We start from the raw sequence: 17,434 nt of genomic DNA, 5'->3' as shown, positions 1-17,434 counted from the left end.
GCAGCCAAAGAGCAGGAGCGAAGGCAGGGCCGCGAGGAGGTCGAACCGCAGCCGCCGTCTCTTCGGCTCATGGGAGGGCTGGTCCTACTGGCCGCTGGCAAACGTCGATCCCACGGTTCTGACGGGGTGGGAGGTGGATTTTAGTCCAAGGGATCTCGGGTGGTGTTTAGTCAGGGGTTCATTCCCAAACCTGAAAGTCTGTCAAAACCACTTATGGAACCTTTTTGGTTTTGGTTTTTTATTTTTTTTTTTTGGCTAAAAAAATACAAATTCCTAGGACTCTGGAGATTCTGCTTCCTTCAGTCTGAGGTGGGACCCAGGGATCGTTATTTTAGAACTAAATGCCCCCAAGGGATTTCTGAGTGCGAGGAATGGGGGAGGTAGATTTTTATTTTTCACTCTCCACTCTTTTTTATTATTTGATCTTTTCCACTTATGTGCACCACTTTTAAAATAAAAACAAACGTGGAAAAAAAAACCCAGATGCTGTTGGTCTGTGGCCGGCCTTAAAACAAACAGCCCCCCCGCCCCCGCCCCCCCCACCCCAGCCAGAGAGGCTGGGTGGGGTTTCGCTGTGCGCTGTCCGGCTGCTGAGGCGGCAGCTGAGCCGACACCCACACCCCCCCCCCCCCCCCCCCGGCTCGGCCCACATGGCTGCGCGGGGCCACCCCCGCCCCGAGGGTGGGCTGGGACAAGAGGCCTCACGTCCCCTTCAGGAGCCTGTCGCTCTTCTCTCTCAACAGTAGGTTGGAACACAGACAACAGGAAGCTGGGGAGAAGGAGGCAGAAGAGCCAAACCCGTCAGAGGTGCCGGAGGGAGCGGTGGACCGTGTGCGGCTGGGAAATCTGCCACCTGCATCGCCTCCCAGGCATCGGGTGAGCTGTTAGGGTTCGGGCAATGACTCAGAAAGTTGGACTGTGGCCCAGGGCTAAAAATAGACCCTAGAAGGAGAACAAAGTAAAAAGACCCAGGAATCCACTCCTAGAAAGGAAGGCTGTGTCTGCTTGTAACTGACTTGCGCCTAAAGTCCCAGAGCTCTGGGCGCGCTCCCAAGGCCCCCCAGCGTCGCAGGCGGGCCGGCAGCTCCGTCCATCCCCCCAGTGGGTACTAAGCAGCTGCACAAAACCCAAGCCGCAGACATGCACCAACACACGACGGTCTCAAACATAACCGCGGAATTAGAGGACCTACGCACAGACCTGTTGTGTGGTTCCATTCTCGAAATCAGGCAGAGTTACCTGAGCGCACACAGAGGCGGAGGTCAGAGCGTGGGGCGGCCACGGACGCGAGGCACCGGCCGTGGGGTGGTTACGAGACGCATCCACATGTCCCCGCCCCTCAAGCTGCCCATTTAAGATTTGTGAACTCCAGGTGCGTTGTGTCTTACTTTAAAAAAGAAACTGGAAATGAATTGTAAGATAGTTCCTGTAAAAGTGCGAAAAGTTGAGTCCTGGCTGGTGTGGCTCAGTGGGCTGAGCGCCAGCCTGCAAGCCAAAGGGTCACCAGTTCGATTCCCAGTCGGGGCGCATGCCTGGGTTGCAGGCCAGGTCCCCAGTAGCGGGCAACTACACATGAATGTTTCTCTCCCTGTCCCCCTCTCTTTCCCTCACTCTAAAAATAAAATATTAAAAAAATAAGTTGAGATAATGACATAGATGCTTTTGATTCATTCAGAGTACCTTCTTCTTTGGAATGCTGACCTACTAGTCTGAGTAGGAATACCTTGCTTTGCCAAATTGTGGGTAGGTTTGACCTGGATGAATTTGAACTTTACCTGGAGCTTCCCAAGCTGGGAGTTGGGTGAGGCTGGTGGTAGGAATGAAGGGCATTCTTAGTCAATCTTCAGTTTCATCACAGTCGAAGCAGGACTTTCTGCCAAGACTGTGACTATACCGTGGTCTTCTGCCGGCACCTTGACTTAAGTAAGAGACATGCTGCTGAAAAGCCATGCTTGACTTAAAAACACACACGTACAAAGCAGTCTGACCAGCAAGAAATACTCCTGGTGTCTTGGGCAAGCGACACGGCTTCCTGGCCTCGCTTGCTTCTCTCACGGGCCCCAGCACGTTGGGCGTTGCCCGAGGTTCCTCCAAGTCCTACCAAGTACAAACGGTCACCACACTCCGGGAGGATGTTTTGAAGTGCCTTCATATTCAGGACATACTCCTTTTAGTGAAACTCCCCCTTTAAAAAAAAATTGTAAGTCTTTCCTAATCACTATGCAGATCAGAAGACATAACGTGAAGGTCGCTGCAGCCCTGGCTGAGCTTACTCCCTCCTTGTCCTTCAGAATTAAAAAAGTGGACATTGGGAAACTGAGTAATTCGTCAACACGAAACATTTTACTTCTTCATGAATAAAATTGAAAGCTGCATAATGTAGCATTCCTCTAGCAGAACGTCTTAGACTTTGAACGCAATTTCACAAGCCAGAGCACTGATACACGGTTTCAACAGGGCGTTTCTTGGGGGTAGTTGTTCCTTTGAGGAGGAGCTCCTTTAAACTAGGATGAACAATGGACAGCGTACCAGTCGGTCCTTGCTCGATTCCGCTCACCTCTCGAGTCACTTACATTGTGGACGAGGGCTGCGGGGCAGCAGACAGCCATGCCACGGTGACCATTTCAAACCTGCGCCGTGAGCCCTGCGGTTGGGGCGGGAGCCTCACCAGAGGAAGATGCTACCTGAAGCCCTTCGCTCTGAAACCCCGAGGGGTCTCCTTGGTGCCCTGGTTCTCGGTGAGATTTTTGGGGACGCAGAGAATGGTAACTGTGTCAGGTGCTGTTTTTCCCAAGCTGGGGTGGTGCCCTAACTTACTCCTGCGAGGAGGAGCTGAGGGCGAAGAAAACAGCAAAACAAACAGGAACACTGGGTGGGGACAGGGGCGTCTAAGGGTCTCGGGAACCCGCGGGAAACACCCTTGGGGCGCACATCGGCGAATAGTCACCGGGTCCAGAGCGTGAGCGGGCGTCGCCGGGTGGCGGTCTCGGCAGGGCGGGGGATGTGCTGGCCCCACGCGTCTCCCTGGCCCCCTTTCTCGTGCATCCTCACAGGCTCCCGCCTTCTCCTAGATGTGCTCCCACTGCGCCGGGCCACGGCCACAGGGTCCCTTCACCCCGCCCTGGACGCCCCTTTCGCTGGCGAACGTGGGATGTCACCACGAGCTCCTCTGGCCTTCCACGGCCACGGCCACCTCTGGTGTTACATGGCTTCGGCCGGTCATTCAGTCACAAAGATGCTCCAAGATGGGCCAGTTTTGTAAAGTGGATTTCGATGGGCCACTGGTTCTCAAATCTACCTGTTCACTTGCGTCTCCTGAGGAGCTTCTACAAATATTCGTGCTTGGGTTCCAGGCCACAGAATTTTTCAAAATATTTCTGAGGGTATAACTTGAACATTAGTAGTTGTAAAAGTCCCCAGCAAGCCAGCACGGAGCACCGGGTCTTCTTCTGGACCAATACCCTGCGACTCTGTGCTGTATGATTTTGAGGAAACCAACTCTTCAGTGTGTTTTGCTCTAAAATGGGAACTGACATGTTGTAAGAAAAGCGACCTGCAAAGCACTCCCTGTTCGGGTCTTTATCCCAAACGACACTCTCTCTCGTCCCAACGACTTGCCCTTCCCCCTGCAAGGCCACATCCTTCAAGCCCATGGGGCGGTGCCTTCCCGGGCACAGCGGCCCCGGGTAACCTCTGCCGGGCACCCTTCCGTGGCTCCCCCGTTAGAACTGAACTCCAGCCCGGCCACGCGGGGGCAGGGCAGGGGAGGCTCCTGGGCCCAGGCCCCGCCCTTCGCTGTCCCGGCTCCGCCCCCCGCCCGCTCTGGACGCTCATCCCGCAGTGTTGTCCTGCCTGCGGGGACAGCAAGGCCGCGCCCCCAACACCGGGCGGCTCTTCCACACAGCCCCCTGCCTTCCCCTCCGGACCCCCAAGGAGGCTTTCTCGACCACCGCGGTCTGCGTGGGCCACCCCCACACACGCCGCTGGTGCTGTCTCCCTACAAATCCATGATTGTGTCACTAATATCAAAAAATAAAAATTTCATTTTGAGATGACTAAAAAATTAAAAATTCAATCCTATAAGCCAAATTTGAATCAACAAACATCAGTTTACACTCTTGATTTATAAATGCATCACCTACCTCAGAGGTCTGAATGGGCCTGCATTTTACAAAAACTAGTCAATATAATTGCTTAATTTACTTGAAACATAAAATTTAATGAAACTCCAATAACATTAAGAAAAACCAGGCATGTAAACAAAGAGGTCCTTGCCTGCACCGCGAGAGACGATGACACCAAGTTCTTAGTCTGAAAATGGGCGATGGAAAGGACTGCGTTAATTTAGTCTCCCTGTAGGTCAAGGAACAGAGTAAACCTAGCGGAGGAGGGAACTTTTCCCCAGTTTTACTGAAATGAAACTGACCGAGTACTATATAAGCCTAAGGAATACAGAACAATGGTTTGACTTACGTACATATGAAGTGTTACCACAGTACATTTAGTTACCATCCATCATCTCGTACAGAAACAAAAGAAAAGAAAAAAGAAAACTAGTTTTTCCGTGAAACGAGAGCTCTCGGGAACCCCCCCCCCCGGGCTCTCCCATGGGTCACACAGCGGCGCTAACTTTGGAGGGAAGCTAATATGAACCTAGTCAGTTTTTCATCTGGGTTTGTGGTTTCCCACTTCAGGTGCCCAGAGAGTTCCCAGTACAATAAATTTCAAGGTCAATAAACAACAGGGGACCACTGTTTGCAAACAGCTTTTAAAATAGTAAAACATGCCCTGACTGCTGTGGCTCAGTGGACTGAGCGCCGGCCTGTGAACCAAAGGGTCGCCAGTTCGAGTCCTAGTCGGGGAACAGGCCTGGGTTGTGGGCCAGGCCCCCAGTGGGGGGCGCATGAGAGGCAACCACACATCGATGCGTTTCTCTCTCTCTTTCTCCCTCCCTGCCCCCTCTCTAAAAATAAATAAATAAAATCTTTAAAAGAAATAGTAACACTGGACCTCATGCCAGCATGAAAATAGAACGACAGAAGAGGGTCCTTCAGGCTCCAGAAAATGTTTTTAAGGGGTTGCTGGTTGGCGCTGGTCCAGGTATGAAGTCCCCACTGAATGGGGTCTCCCTGTGAGGCTCCACCGAGCTCCCTGAAGGGCGCGAGAGCGGTGGCCCGGTTCAGCAAGGTTCTGACAGGAGGCCTTGAAGGAACGGCAGAGTCGGACGCGCGTGCATGGAGGACACGCAGGCTGCAAGGACTCAAAGCGGGCGGAGGGGACGGTGTTCTCTGGGAAAGTGTCTTAGTGTTTCATATTAATACTTGCAAAAGGTTTTCACTTGCAAGAAAGAGAAGCTGAAACTCTTTTGCACGTTTTTGTGTTAGATTCTCTTAATAATTTGTTTTTATTTATAAACCTTTAAATAAATTGTATTTAGGAAAAAACGTGCCCTTTAACGTGGACTCGGAAGTGAGATGACTTCTCCGGTTGACGGCACAACCGAAGGGCTCGACACCTTGAACTTGCGGCGCGGACGGGTGTAACCAGTTCGGACCAGCAGAGGGCGCGCCAAGTCCACGGCAGGAGCGCGCTGGCGCCTGGTGCAACGGGGAATGGTGGGTACCCTGGAAGGGAAGCAGCGGCACCCGAAAATGTGTCTGTTGGAACATTGATTTTAAGCTGGTTATTAAGGAACAGAAGGCTCAGGAGAAAATCTTTGGACCCCCGCTAAGTGCCCGAAAGGAACCTAGACAGAGGCCCTGCTCCCGGAAGGAGGCGGCTCGGCTTCCCGGCTCCCAGTCGAGCCCGAGCCGGTGGGCGGGGCGCAGGGCCAGGCTGGTGGGAGGCGGCCTCGGGACCCGCTGCCTGCGCCGGCGGCGAGCGCCCACCCACCCAATCGGCACTGGCCTTCCCGCCCCCACCCCACCCCCGGCCCCCGCCCTGGGCGGTCTTTCTGCGTTTTGACGTCCCGAACCACCTCGGGCGGTGGGGCCCCCCTGCCCCGCACTCTGTCGGCCCGCGCCTTTGGCGCCTCCAAGCGTGTGTTCATGAAATAAATTTGGACAGTTGCTCCTGCAGATCGGCCTCCTTAATTTGGTTATTAGTCCAGCTAGAACTTGGAAGGTGGGCGGGAAAGTGATGTTTTCAGTCGTCACTCTCTCAGACATTGTTGTTACCGTGTCCGGGAAGCAGCCGAACAAATGGTAGGCAGGTGGGTGCACAGACGGACAGAGAGGTGAACAAATAAAAGCCCGGTCAATACTTTGATAACTGTATAATATACGCCTCATCCAAGGTTACTGGCAGGATATGCCACTGAGTTATATTTATTTACAAAAATGCCAGTATGTCAAAATGAATTAAACATACATGGTATGGAATGTACTTAATATTTTAAGTACTAAAATTAACCTTTTCAAAAATATTTTTATTTATTTTTTGGAGAGAGGGGAAGGGAGGGAGAAAGGGAGAGAGAGGAACTTCGATCCCTCTCTCCATGTCCGACCGGGACCGACCGGGACCGAAGCGGCCACCCAGACCTGTGCCCCGCCCGGACCTGAACTGGAGACCTTTCGCTCTGCAGGTCTATGCCCAACCCACTGAGCCACACCGGTCAGGCCCTAAAATTAACCTTTTGCTTCATATTCATTAAGTTACTTTTCAAAGAGTTAGACATTAAATTTGAATACCCAAACCATTAAATGGATTGCGATGAATCTACAATGGGGTTTGGGCGCTTTCACCTCGCAGACCGCAGCCTCTGGAGTTCAGGAGACGCTAAGTCAGGCCAAGCGCGCCCGGCTGGGCCTGCGGCGCCCTGGCCACTGGCTGTCTGTCGAGTGGGTCTCACTGTTCTGCTCCCCCATCCCTGTGTCCCTCCGCAGTGCCCGTGTTCCACCCGGGTTGCAGGTGCCCTCGGCCCCTGACCTCGCTGTCACCGCTCTCTGCGCAAGCTCCTTCCGCGCCGACGACTCAGCCGCGGGCAAGGACCCACACGGGCCAGGCGCCTGGCCTCTCCCCTACCCCTGCCTCGTGCCTGGAGGGAACCGTTATCCTGCATTTCCTGTTTAGCATTTCCTTGTTTTTTAAATAGTATTTTAAATTAATATAGATGCATGTAAGCACATAATATTTACATTTAGTTCTTGAATTTTATAAAAGAATGATGTTTGACTTGCCATTTTCAAAACTCAACATGAAGATTCCTTCATCCTGATGTGGATATCTGCAGTTCATTTTCACGTGATACCCGCTATGGGTAGGCACCGCATTCTCCTAGCTAAGGTTTGAGCCTGGTTTGTTGTTGCTGCTGGTGCTGTTGTTTTGCTGTGCCTAACGTGTTGTCACAGCCGTGTGTCCCCGGACGCGCACGTGCAAGCGTCTCTCTGGCTGGGCTGCAGGGCGTCAGGCTCTCGCTCTCCCAGGTAATTATGCTGGGTCGGCCAAAAAGCTCGTTTGGTTTTTTTCTGTAACATGGCTCTAGGAGCACTTAGTTGTCATTAACTTCATTTGAAACAATTTTATTAGATTGTATTTGACAGCTGTGATATCAGCATGCATTAAAAAAACATCAAAATTGGTGCATTTTAGGGCAGCCATTTTAATATTGAAGATGGATGAAAATAGGCAACATTTTTGGCATATCATGCTTTATTATTTCAAGAAAGGTAAAAATGCAAAAAAAAAAAAAAGATTTGTGCAGTGTATGCAGGAGGTGCTGTGACTGATAGAACATGTCAAAAGTGGTTTGTGAAGCTTCTTGGTACTATTGACATTCTGGCCAAATAACTCCCTGCTGGGGGGCGGTCCACGCACCGAAGACGCTGAGCAGCCCCTGGCTTCTCCCCACCTGAAGCCACTGGCGGGAGACAGCCGCCACCCTCAAAACACCCAACTCAACGGTCATTGGTGAAAATTTAAAAAAAGTGTCGTTTATTTTATATTACTAAAATTTTATTTTAGCTAAATGGACTTTCTGGCCAACCCAATACTCATTCTTTGTTGCTTATATGCATGCAGATAATGCTATCAATTTATAACCTTTTACTTTAAGGTATCTTTGGATGAATTGAATTTCTTTAATTTAGACAAGTTCGTCAATCTTTTGTTACAGGGGTAATGCCTTTTGCATGTTAAGAAATCGTTCCCTTTACTGACGAGCCCGTTCGTTCCCCGTACTCTGCTATTGGACACGCATAGGAAGGACAGTCTCTTTAATAACCAGTGTGGGGACCGCTGGGCAGCCACATGGTGAGAACACCGGGTCCCTCTCTTCACGCCGTGCAGACGTCCACTCAACAACGAGGAAAGTCTTGAGTAAAGTGCCCGAAACCATAAAACTCACAGAAGAAAACACGGAGTCGGCCCCTTAGTGTCAGTCTCAGTCGTGAGTTTTTGGATGTGGCAACAACAAACGAGTGGGACGGCACCAACTTCAAACCTTCTGCACAGAAAAGGAAACAATCAAGAGGATGAAAAGGCAACGTACAGGATAGGAGAAAATATTTTCAAACTGTGTACCTGATAAAGAGTTAGTATCTAAAATATATGAAGAACGCATACAATTCAATGTCAAAAAGAAAAACTATCTGACTTAAAAATAGACAGAGGACTTAATAGACATTTCCAAGAAGATATACAGATGGCCAACAGGTACATGAGGAGACACTCAGCATCACTAGTCACCAGGGAAATGCAAATCAAAACCACAAAATGCTACCTCAAAACCGCCAGAACGGCCGTCATCGGAAAGGCAAGAGGCAACAAGCGCTGGCGAGGACGCAGAGAAAAGGGCACCCCGTGCCCTGTGGGTGGGATTGTCAACTGGTGCCGCCGCCGTGGGACGCAGTGTGGGGTTTTCCTCCAAAGATCAAAAATAGAACCACCTCACTGCCCAGCAAACCGGGAAACAAAATCATAACCTCAGAGAGAGATCGCCGCGCTCCTGCATTCGCTGCAGCACAAACAGCCACAGGAGGGAGCCCACCTACGAGGGTGAATAAATAGACTGCGGTCCGTGCACACAAAGGGACGTCACCCAGCATCGAGGAAGAAGGGAGTCCTGCCCGGGGAGACAACATGGACGGACCGTTGTGCTCAGTGGAACAAGTCAGACAGAGAGAGACAAATACAGCGTGTGCGTTCCCGCTTCTAGGGGGGTCTAGAGAAGATGGGTGGCTCCCGGGGCGGCGCACAGATGGCCATACTCCCAGATGGTCCGGGAATGTCACCTGCAGCATGGTGACTGTACTTAACGATGCCACCTTGTGTATTTGAAGGTTGCTAAGAGAGTGGCTCTTGTAAGTTCTCACCACAAGAAAAACAGTTTATAACTATGCATGGTTGTAAACTTACTGTTACCCATTTCACAATATATACAAACATCAAATCATCATGTGTAGACCTAAAACTAACACGTTGTATGTCAGTTATATCTCAATCAAAAAAGTCTTTCCCTCCTCTATGCTCAAAAGTTTGGCTTCCGACATTTTCTACTTGCCCTCTGAGAACACGCGTGGGCTTCCCCCAGGCTGTTCTTGATCTCAAGCCCTTGCTCCACCCGGAGGAGGGTTTGCACATGGTGTACATGCCATGGGGCATGTGTACATGAAGGGGCAGTGTCCCTTCGCCATCTGTGTACTGCAGCTTCGGGTCCCAGCACCTCAGAATGAGGCTGTATGTGGATGCAGGGGGTAACTGCAGTTAGGTGAGGCCACATGGGTGGGTCCCTGTGCAATCGAACTGCAGTCCTTGCAGCAGGAAAGCTGGACACACTCAGCGGAGAGGCCCGGAGAGGACAGGCAGGAAGGGGGCCGTCCGCCAGCCGTGGAGGGCGGGTGCTCTTGGGGACACCAAGCCTCCCTGCCCATGGATCTTGGATGGAGCCTCAGAACTGTGAGAAAGTACGTTTCTGTTGTTTGAAGTACCTGGTCTGCGGCATTTTTGTAACAGCAGCCTAGAAAAGTGATGCAGTGTGAGACAGACTCCACTTTTTAAAATCTCACCGGAGAACATGTTTTTATTGATTTCAGAGAGAGAGAGAGAGAGAGAGAGAGAGAGAGAGAGAACCACCATGAGCCGCCTCCCATGCACGGCCTGACCAGGAACTGAGCCTGCGACCTAGGTATGTGCCCTGACTGGGAGCAGAACCCACAACCTTTTGGTTTAGGATGACGGTCCAACCAGCTGAGCCACCCAGCCAGGGTGTGAATTTCACTCTTTAACATGGAAAACCATTTGTTTCCAGTTCTACTTAGTGAACAGTCCCTCCTCTCCTCTCTGATCTGCGAGGCCTCTGTCCCCCACCCCAGCACCTGTCAGCTCCCAGCGCACGTGGCCCTGCTGCGTGGCTCCCTATTCGGACCGCAGGTCGGTCTGTCCCCGCCAGAGGATCTAACTCCGGTAACAATTACGGCCTCGTGGGAAGTCCTGCAGCCGCTAAAGAAACGCCTCCCCTGCGGTTACACTGACGCTTTCATGTGAGGTGGACAAATCAGCTGGTCAAGTTTCACTGAAAAATCCTATTGGGATTTTAATTGCATGTGCGTTAAATCTATAAAACTAAAGAGAAATATTTTGTGATTAGCTTTGCCTCCACTGGAAGGACTGTTTCCTTTCTTCGACTGTGGGCAACGAGTTTGGTTCCGTCCACACGATGGCAGCACCGACCAAAAAATCCAATCGTTACAGACGCACAGAAGACCCCACAGGACAGACGGTATTCACGTTTTATTAAATGCCTAAATGTTTGGGCGGACGGACCTTAGTTTTATATGAAATGTTCATTAGTCTATCAGATTCTTAAGTTTATTTGGTAAAAAACATATACAATAGTATGCGATTATGAAAGAATTTTATAACGAAAAATACCATGACAACCTGTTCTTCAGCCCTTTTACCTTAGAAGACCATAACCAACTGTAGATAAAAATTCATTAAAACCAGTAACACAAAGACATGGTGTAAAACCACATCTGGAAATGCACGTAGTAGTTTCCAAACCAGGGAGCCCAGTGCAGGGCGGGGAGCAAAGGTCTTGGGGTGAAGAGCGCAGGTCAGGGCCCCACGACCTCGCCGTGCGCCGTGCACCGAGCCAGGCCGGTCCTGGAGCCGCCTTTCCGCGCGGCGTCGACCTGGGAGCCCGGGACACGCCGTCTTTGAAAGCATCTCAGCGGCTGCCCGCGGACCTGACCTTGGGAGTGGGCTGCGGTCGCCCCTTTTCCAAGTCCCTCCGGGTCGTTAGTTTGGCACCGCCTGCACTGCCGGCTGACCACGTGTCCAGGAAGGACCGCGTGCTGCTGAGCGGCCTCGGCCGGAGGTCGGGTACACACGGGGGACCGAGCTCCTCACAGGGTCCGCTCAGCGGCCCTTCCGTCCAGGGCGAGCCCGGACGCCCCGCCCCGAGGGCTGCGGGGTTCCCCAGAGTCTGGCTGACTGTGTCGCCTCGCACCGTAGGCTCGCGGATGTCGCCAGGCATTGGGGCCGGGTTGGTCTCCCCGAACCAGCGTCGTGCGCGGCCCCTTCGGAGGAACCAGCGCCGGTGACCCCCACCGCGAACCTGCACGGCGCCGGGGCTCAGCACCTCCCACCGCCGCCGGCCGCCCCCGCCCCGCCCCCGTCCCGGCCCCTCCCTGCGCTGCGGGGACGCTCCGCGAGGGGGCGCCCCGGCCCCGCGCTCGGGCTCCCGGGCGACAGGCCGCGGCCACGCGAGGCTGTGCGAGGCGGTCGCGGCGCGTCAGGCTGTGGGGCGGGGCCCACGAGGCGGCGGGCGGGCCTCGGGGCTGCGTTTCAAACCCCAGGCTGCCGCCGTTCGGCGACCAGCGCGGCCCTCCCGGACCGCCGGAACCTCCGCGGCTCGGCCCGCGCGGCCGGTGGGCGGGGCGCCGTCGTGACGTGCCCTCGAAGCCCCGCCCTCTCGAGGCCATATATAATGCGCCGCGCTCGCGCTCGCGGCAGTGAACGCGGCGGCTGGCGGACCGGCTACGGGACGTGCAACTATGGAGATCCTGCGCACCATCACCTACCAGCCGGCCGCCGGCACCAAGGCGAGCGAGCCGCCGGGGAAGGCAGGCGGCGGGGACGCGAAGCGCAGGCGGCCGCCGCCCCCCGAGGAGCCGCCGCCCCGGGCGCAGGAGCCGCCGACCGCCGCGCAGCACCGCCACCACGCGGGAGCCGAAGTGTCGCGGGTCGTCGTGGACCCCACGACGGGGAGGCGCTACTGCCGGGGCCGGGTGCTGGGCAAGGTGAGGGCGCCGCCCCGCGCGCGTCGCGGCAGCAGCCCCGATCCCTCCCGGACGGGTCTGGTCCGATCCCGCGTCTCGTCTCCCTGCCCGGCGCCGCCTGGGTCCGCCGTGGAAAGGGGCCGGGGCCTGTTCGGACGGCTCCCGGGGGTGCTTTCCCGTCGGGAAAGGGAGTTAGGAAGCAGATTGCTCCCTCTCCAGCCCTTTTCTTCCCTCCCGGCGCAATCTTTTTGCCTTCCTTTCTTATTTTTTTTAAAAAAAAATTAGAGCCTATTTGCTGTCCATGGCTCTGCCTACTCAGTTCTATCTCGGCTTTGTTTCCTTGCAGGGCGGCTTTGCCAAATGTTACGAGATGACAGATTTGACAAACAACAAGGTCTACGCTGCAAAAATCATCCCTCACAGCAGGGTAGCGAAGCCCCACCAGCGAGAGAAGGTGGGTACAATGCTGGGCAAGGGGCTGCTTTGTGCCCTGCTCCCCGCTGCACACACAGCGCAGCGGCCTCCGCCGCCGCCGCCGCTTGGGGTCTGAGCCTTGTCCGCCTTTCCTCCCAGATCGACAAGGAGATAGAGCTGCACAGACTTCTGCACCACAAGCACGTCGTTCAGTTCTACCACTACTTCGAGGACAAAGAGAATATCTACATTCTCCTGGAGTACTGCAGCCGAAGGGTAGGTGTGCGCCCAGACCCGCGGCCAGGCTGCTTTTCTCGGGGTTGAGCTGTGGGTGGCCGGATCGGGCCCAGCAGTGACTTTCTGTTCTGACAGCAGCGGCTGACACCTTCTCTCCTCCTCCTCCTAGTCCATGGCCCACATCTTGAAAGCCAGGAAGGTGCTGACGGAGCCCGAAGTCCGATACTACCTCAGGCAGATCGTGTCTGGGCTCAAGTACCTTCATGAACGGGAAATCTTGCACAGAGATCTCAAGCTAGGTGAGCCCTTGACTGCACACACAGACTTTGGTGTTGGGGAGGGTGTGCTTTCCTTCCCTCTCGCACTGTTTACACGTCCCCGTTCCCCCCGGTGTACAGCCGGTGCAGCCTTGCTGTGGAATGGCTGACTGTAATAGTCAACAGCTGGCTGCCGGCCTCCGAAGTGGACGTTGTGTGCACTTGCTTAGAGGGGCTCTCCCAGAGATTCAAGTTTGCTTTGTTTATCATCCAGGGAACTTTTTTATTAACGAAGCCATGGAACTGAAAGTCGGGGACTTCGGTTTGGCAGCCAGGCTGGAGCCCCTGGAGCACAGAAGGAGGTGAGAGCGGGGAGGCTGTGCCCCCGGGCTCCTGCGCAGACCAGGCTCCCGGTCTGGAGGAAGCACCGGGGCCTCCTGGGGGCCAGGCCAGGCAGGGCACCTCCTGTCTCTAGGCTGGTGATGAAACAACTCTGCCTTACGTTGGCCTGACGAGGATAAAGCGCCTGGTCTCTGCTGGCCTGGTCTCTGCAGTGTCACGTGGGCTGAGAAGAATATATGCATTTAAAAAAATGACCAAAATGACTTGGTCAAACATCAGTTGCTCAAACACCAAAACCAAAAGTCAGATGTTCCCTGATAGACACTCAGCATGTTGCTCTCACGGTTTTGTCCAGGAAACAAGGGTTAGCACAGTTCCTGACGAGATTCCATATTTTGTCTTTGCAGAACAATATGTGGTACCCCAAATTATCTCTCCCCTGAAGTCCTCAACAAGCAAGGACATGGCTGTGAATCGGACATTTGGGCTTTAGGCTGTGTAATGTGAGTAGATGCCCCCAAAGGATCAAATCCTAAATTTGGCTTTAGGTTTAGATTTAACATTTGCAAAGAGCTGCTTCATGCCCATCCCTAAAGAAGCGCCTCCTTCCTCCTAGGTACACAATGTTACTAGGAAGACCGCCGTTTGAAACCACAAACCTGAAAGAAACGTACAGGTGCATCAGAGAAGCGAGGTACACCATGCCCTCGTCCCTGCTGGCGCCCGCCAAGCACTTAATAGCGAGCATGCTGTCCAAAAACCCACAGGACCGTCCGAGTTTGGATGACATCGTTCGACATGAGTTTTTTCTGCAGGTTGGTGTGTTCCCTGAGTCTTTGGGTCACAGGCTCTTGACCCCAGTTGCCCAGCAGGTCACCAGAAGTCTCTTCTGTGCTCCACAGGGCTTCACGCCAGACAGGCTCTCCTCCAGCTGCTGCCACACGGCCCCCGACTTCCACTTGTCAAGTCCAGCTAAGAACTTCTTCAAGAAAGCGGCTGCTGCTCTTTTTGGAGGCAAAAAAGACAAAGCAAGATATATTGACACACACAGTAAGTCTTAAGACTTCTCACTGTTTTGTATCCAATATTATATTTAAATTTGATAAGTTAGTTACAAAAGGCTTTTGCCGTAGTGTAACATAACCAGTACTTTTGTATGCTACCGAGCTTTTTATGGCATAATAAGTTCACACTGCAACGTGTGTGTCACATACGTTAAAGTGTGCTTCTTGCCTAATTGCAGCTAATGGCAGTGATAAAAATGCTGGGTTTTGCCTGGGATGGTCATAGCTAGTTATTAATGCAAAATGAGGACATATGGCTGGCATTGTCTCTACCTTCTTGGGAAGAATAACGCTCGTAATTCTTTCCCCTGATTTACAGATAGAGTGTCCAAAGAAGATGAAGAAATATACAAGCTTAGGCATGACTTGAAAAAAACCTCCATAACGCAGCAGCCCAGCAAACACAGGCCGGACGAGGTAGGAAACAGGCCTCAGCCCCTCCTGCCGTTTCCACGGCCCCTCGACCGTCTGTGCCCTGTGGCCGCCAGGGCTCCCGCCTGCTGCGTCGGCCTAGCCTCCCTCCGGCCCTTGGGAAGGGAGGGCCGGACAGCGCGTGCGGGGACCTGGCGCGACCGTGTGCCCCACCCCGGCTCGAGCTGCGTGCGTGTGGGGCGCGCGGCTCACCGCCCGGCCTCCTCTCTCCTAGGAGCTGCAGCCCCCGCCGGCGACAGTGGCTGGGCCCGGCACCGCCCCGGGGGAGAGCAGGCAGCAGGCGGGGGACGCCATTCGGATGATCGTCCGGGGGACGCTGGGCAGCTGCAGCAGCAGCAGTGAGTGTGAGTCCTGTCCCCGCCGAGGCCGGTGGTGAAGCCGCCAGGGCCCGGGCTCCGGGCCGCCCACGCGAAGTGCCTCTGTGTCCACAGAACGCACTGCACGCACAAGGCACGGACTTAGAGGAGTCGGATGAGATGAGGGAGAACTGGGAGTTGCGCGTGTCTAGAATTAGTGGAGGGACAGTTACTATCTGGCAAAGCCCACAGTTTGTTGTTAATTCTGTGTGACTTTCTCTGATGTGCAGGCCTTGAGGACAGTACCATGGGGAGTGTGGCGGACACAGTGGCCAGAGTCCTTCGAGGGTGTCTGGAGAACATGCCGGAAGCCGACTGCGTTCCCAAAGAGCAGCTGAGCACGTCCTTCCAGTGGGTCACCAAGTGGGTCGATTACTCCAACAAGTACGGCTTTGGGTACCAGCTCTCGGACCACACTGTGGGAGTCCTTTTCAACAACGGTGCTCACATGAGCCTCCTTCCAGACAAAAAGTAAGTTTCCTCCGCTGACGGGTGCCCTGCCGGCTCTTAGTCTGGCGCGGGAGGCCCCTGAAGGCGGAGACTGACCGCTGCCGCCCCCTCCCCTGCGGTCATCTCCAGGACCGTGCACTACTACGCAGAGCTCGGCCAGTGCTCCGTCTTCCCTACGACGGAGGCCCCTGAACAGTTCATCAGTCAAGTGACAGTGCTGAAGTACTTCTCTCACTACATGGAGGAGAACCTCATGGATGTAAGTCCCGTGGCTTGGGCAGGGGTGGCGGGGGGCGGGGGCGGCGGCGGCGGCGGCGCTAGGGCGCAGACCCGCACCAGGGGCGCCTGCCTCGGCGGCAGAGCACTTTCCAGTGCGGACTCTGTGGCCCGCCCCTGCCGCTGAGCCGCACCCCCGGGGGGGCGGGGCCGGGGCTCCGTCCAGTCTGTGGGGCCTCAGTGGGAAGTGGGAGAGGCCTTGGACCGGGGCGGGGCCAGGAGCACCTGCTCGGCCTTCGCAGGTACTGAGCCTCCCTCTGTGCCGCAGGGAGGAGACTTGCCCAGCCTCGCAGACGTTCGGAGACCTCGGCTCTACCTCCTTCAGTGGCTGAAATCTGACAAGGCCTTAATGATGCTCTTCAACGATGGCACCTTTCAGGTAACTGTGGCCCCCGGAAGTGGCGGGGGCTAAAACTTATTTTTATCTTGTCACCTTCGTCATGGACTCAGCCTCCTAACTCTTGATCCTGCGAGATACCTAAGGTCCCTGTCTATTTTTAAAGGTGAATTTCTACCATGACCACACGAAAATAATCATCTGCAGCCAAAACGAAGAATATCTGCTCACGTACATCAACGAGGACAGGCTGTCCGCCACCTTCAGACTGACCACCCTGCTGGTGTCGGGCTGCTCGCTGGAGCTGAGGCACCGGATGGAGTACGCGCTGAACATGCTCTTGCAGAGGTGCAACTGAGTCTCGGGCCTTGGGACTGCCCTTTCGCAGGGCGCACGGCGCAGGGCGGCGGCACGAGGACAGGCCCCCCGCCCGCTGGACCGGCCGAGGGGCGCCGTTCCTGACCTGGGCAATCTGAGAGAACCAGAAAGCAGTCTTCCTTGACGTACCTGTTTTCAAAGGGTTTTCAGACGATTTCACAGAAGGTGCATTGGCTCCTGACCTCTCTCTGCCGAGAGTGTTTCAGGCAGAGGACTTGGAACTGCGACGGCTCCCGAGCGGAGGCGGGAGGACACTCCCAGGTCGCGCAGAGGCTGGAACTGGAGCAGCTTTTGGCTGCGTAACTGTGAACTACGGCCATATATAGGTGTTTTTTCTTGTTTGTTTTTTGTTAATTTTTGAAGACACTCGTGGCTGGAAAAGTGCATTCCTTGTTAATAAACTTTTTATTTATTACAGCCCAAAGAGCAGTATTTATTATCCAATGTTTTTTTTTAATGTTGGCCATTTTAAACTGCTGGCAATAAAGTGTATGGAAAAGTAGAACCCGTCGTCTGTCCGGTCCTCTGCCTCCGTCCCGGCGCCCGGCCGGGGCGCGCCCGCCTGACCCTGCTCTCGGCCGCCGGGGCTCAGCGTGTAGACGCATGCTAGGAAGTTCCATCTTTGCTTTTTCTAATACTAGTTTCTAGGAAGTCAGGGTAGAGCTTAGCT

General features: G+C 54.3%; 1 protein-coding gene across 2 annotated transcripts; it reads left to right on the top strand.

Annotated features, from left to right (window-relative positions):
- The first annotated feature begins 11,959 nt into the window (after positions 1–11,959).
- Positions 11,960–16,781, top strand: PLK2 (polo like kinase 2). 2 transcript variants are annotated; one of them, XM_054575300.1, is made up of 14 exons: positions 11,960–12,242; positions 12,568–12,675; positions 12,795–12,911; positions 13,042–13,171; positions 13,404–13,491; positions 13,879–13,974; positions 14,088–14,286; positions 14,374–14,521; positions 14,855–14,952; positions 15,182–15,305; positions 15,554–15,794; positions 15,903–16,032; positions 16,318–16,428; positions 16,553–16,781. In XM_054575300.1, the coding sequence occupies exons 1-14, from the start codon at positions 11,997–11,999 to the stop codon at positions 16,742–16,744; spliced, it is 2,028 nt and encodes a 675-aa protein (XP_054431275.1). In that variant the 5' UTR covers positions 11,960–11,996; the 3' UTR covers positions 16,745–16,781. The 2 variants fall into 2 exon arrangements, with proteins under 2 accessions (XP_054431275.1, XP_054431274.1); XM_054575299.1 differs by having other exon boundaries at positions 15,182–15,311.
- Positions 16,782–17,434: the final 653 nt, after the last annotated feature.

Source organism: Pteronotus mesoamericanus, unplaced genomic scaffold, assembly GCF_021234165.1.
Source record: "Pteronotus mesoamericanus isolate MK-2021 breed Mesoamerican mustached bat unplaced genomic scaffold, CSHL_Meso_final contig_29, whole genome shotgun sequence".
Classification (NCBI taxonomy): domain Eukaryota; kingdom Metazoa; phylum Chordata; class Mammalia; order Chiroptera; family Mormoopidae; genus Pteronotus; species Pteronotus mesoamericanus.
The sequence above is the reverse complement of the archived record's forward strand: the minus strand, read 5'-3'. Positions and strand labels throughout refer to the sequence as shown.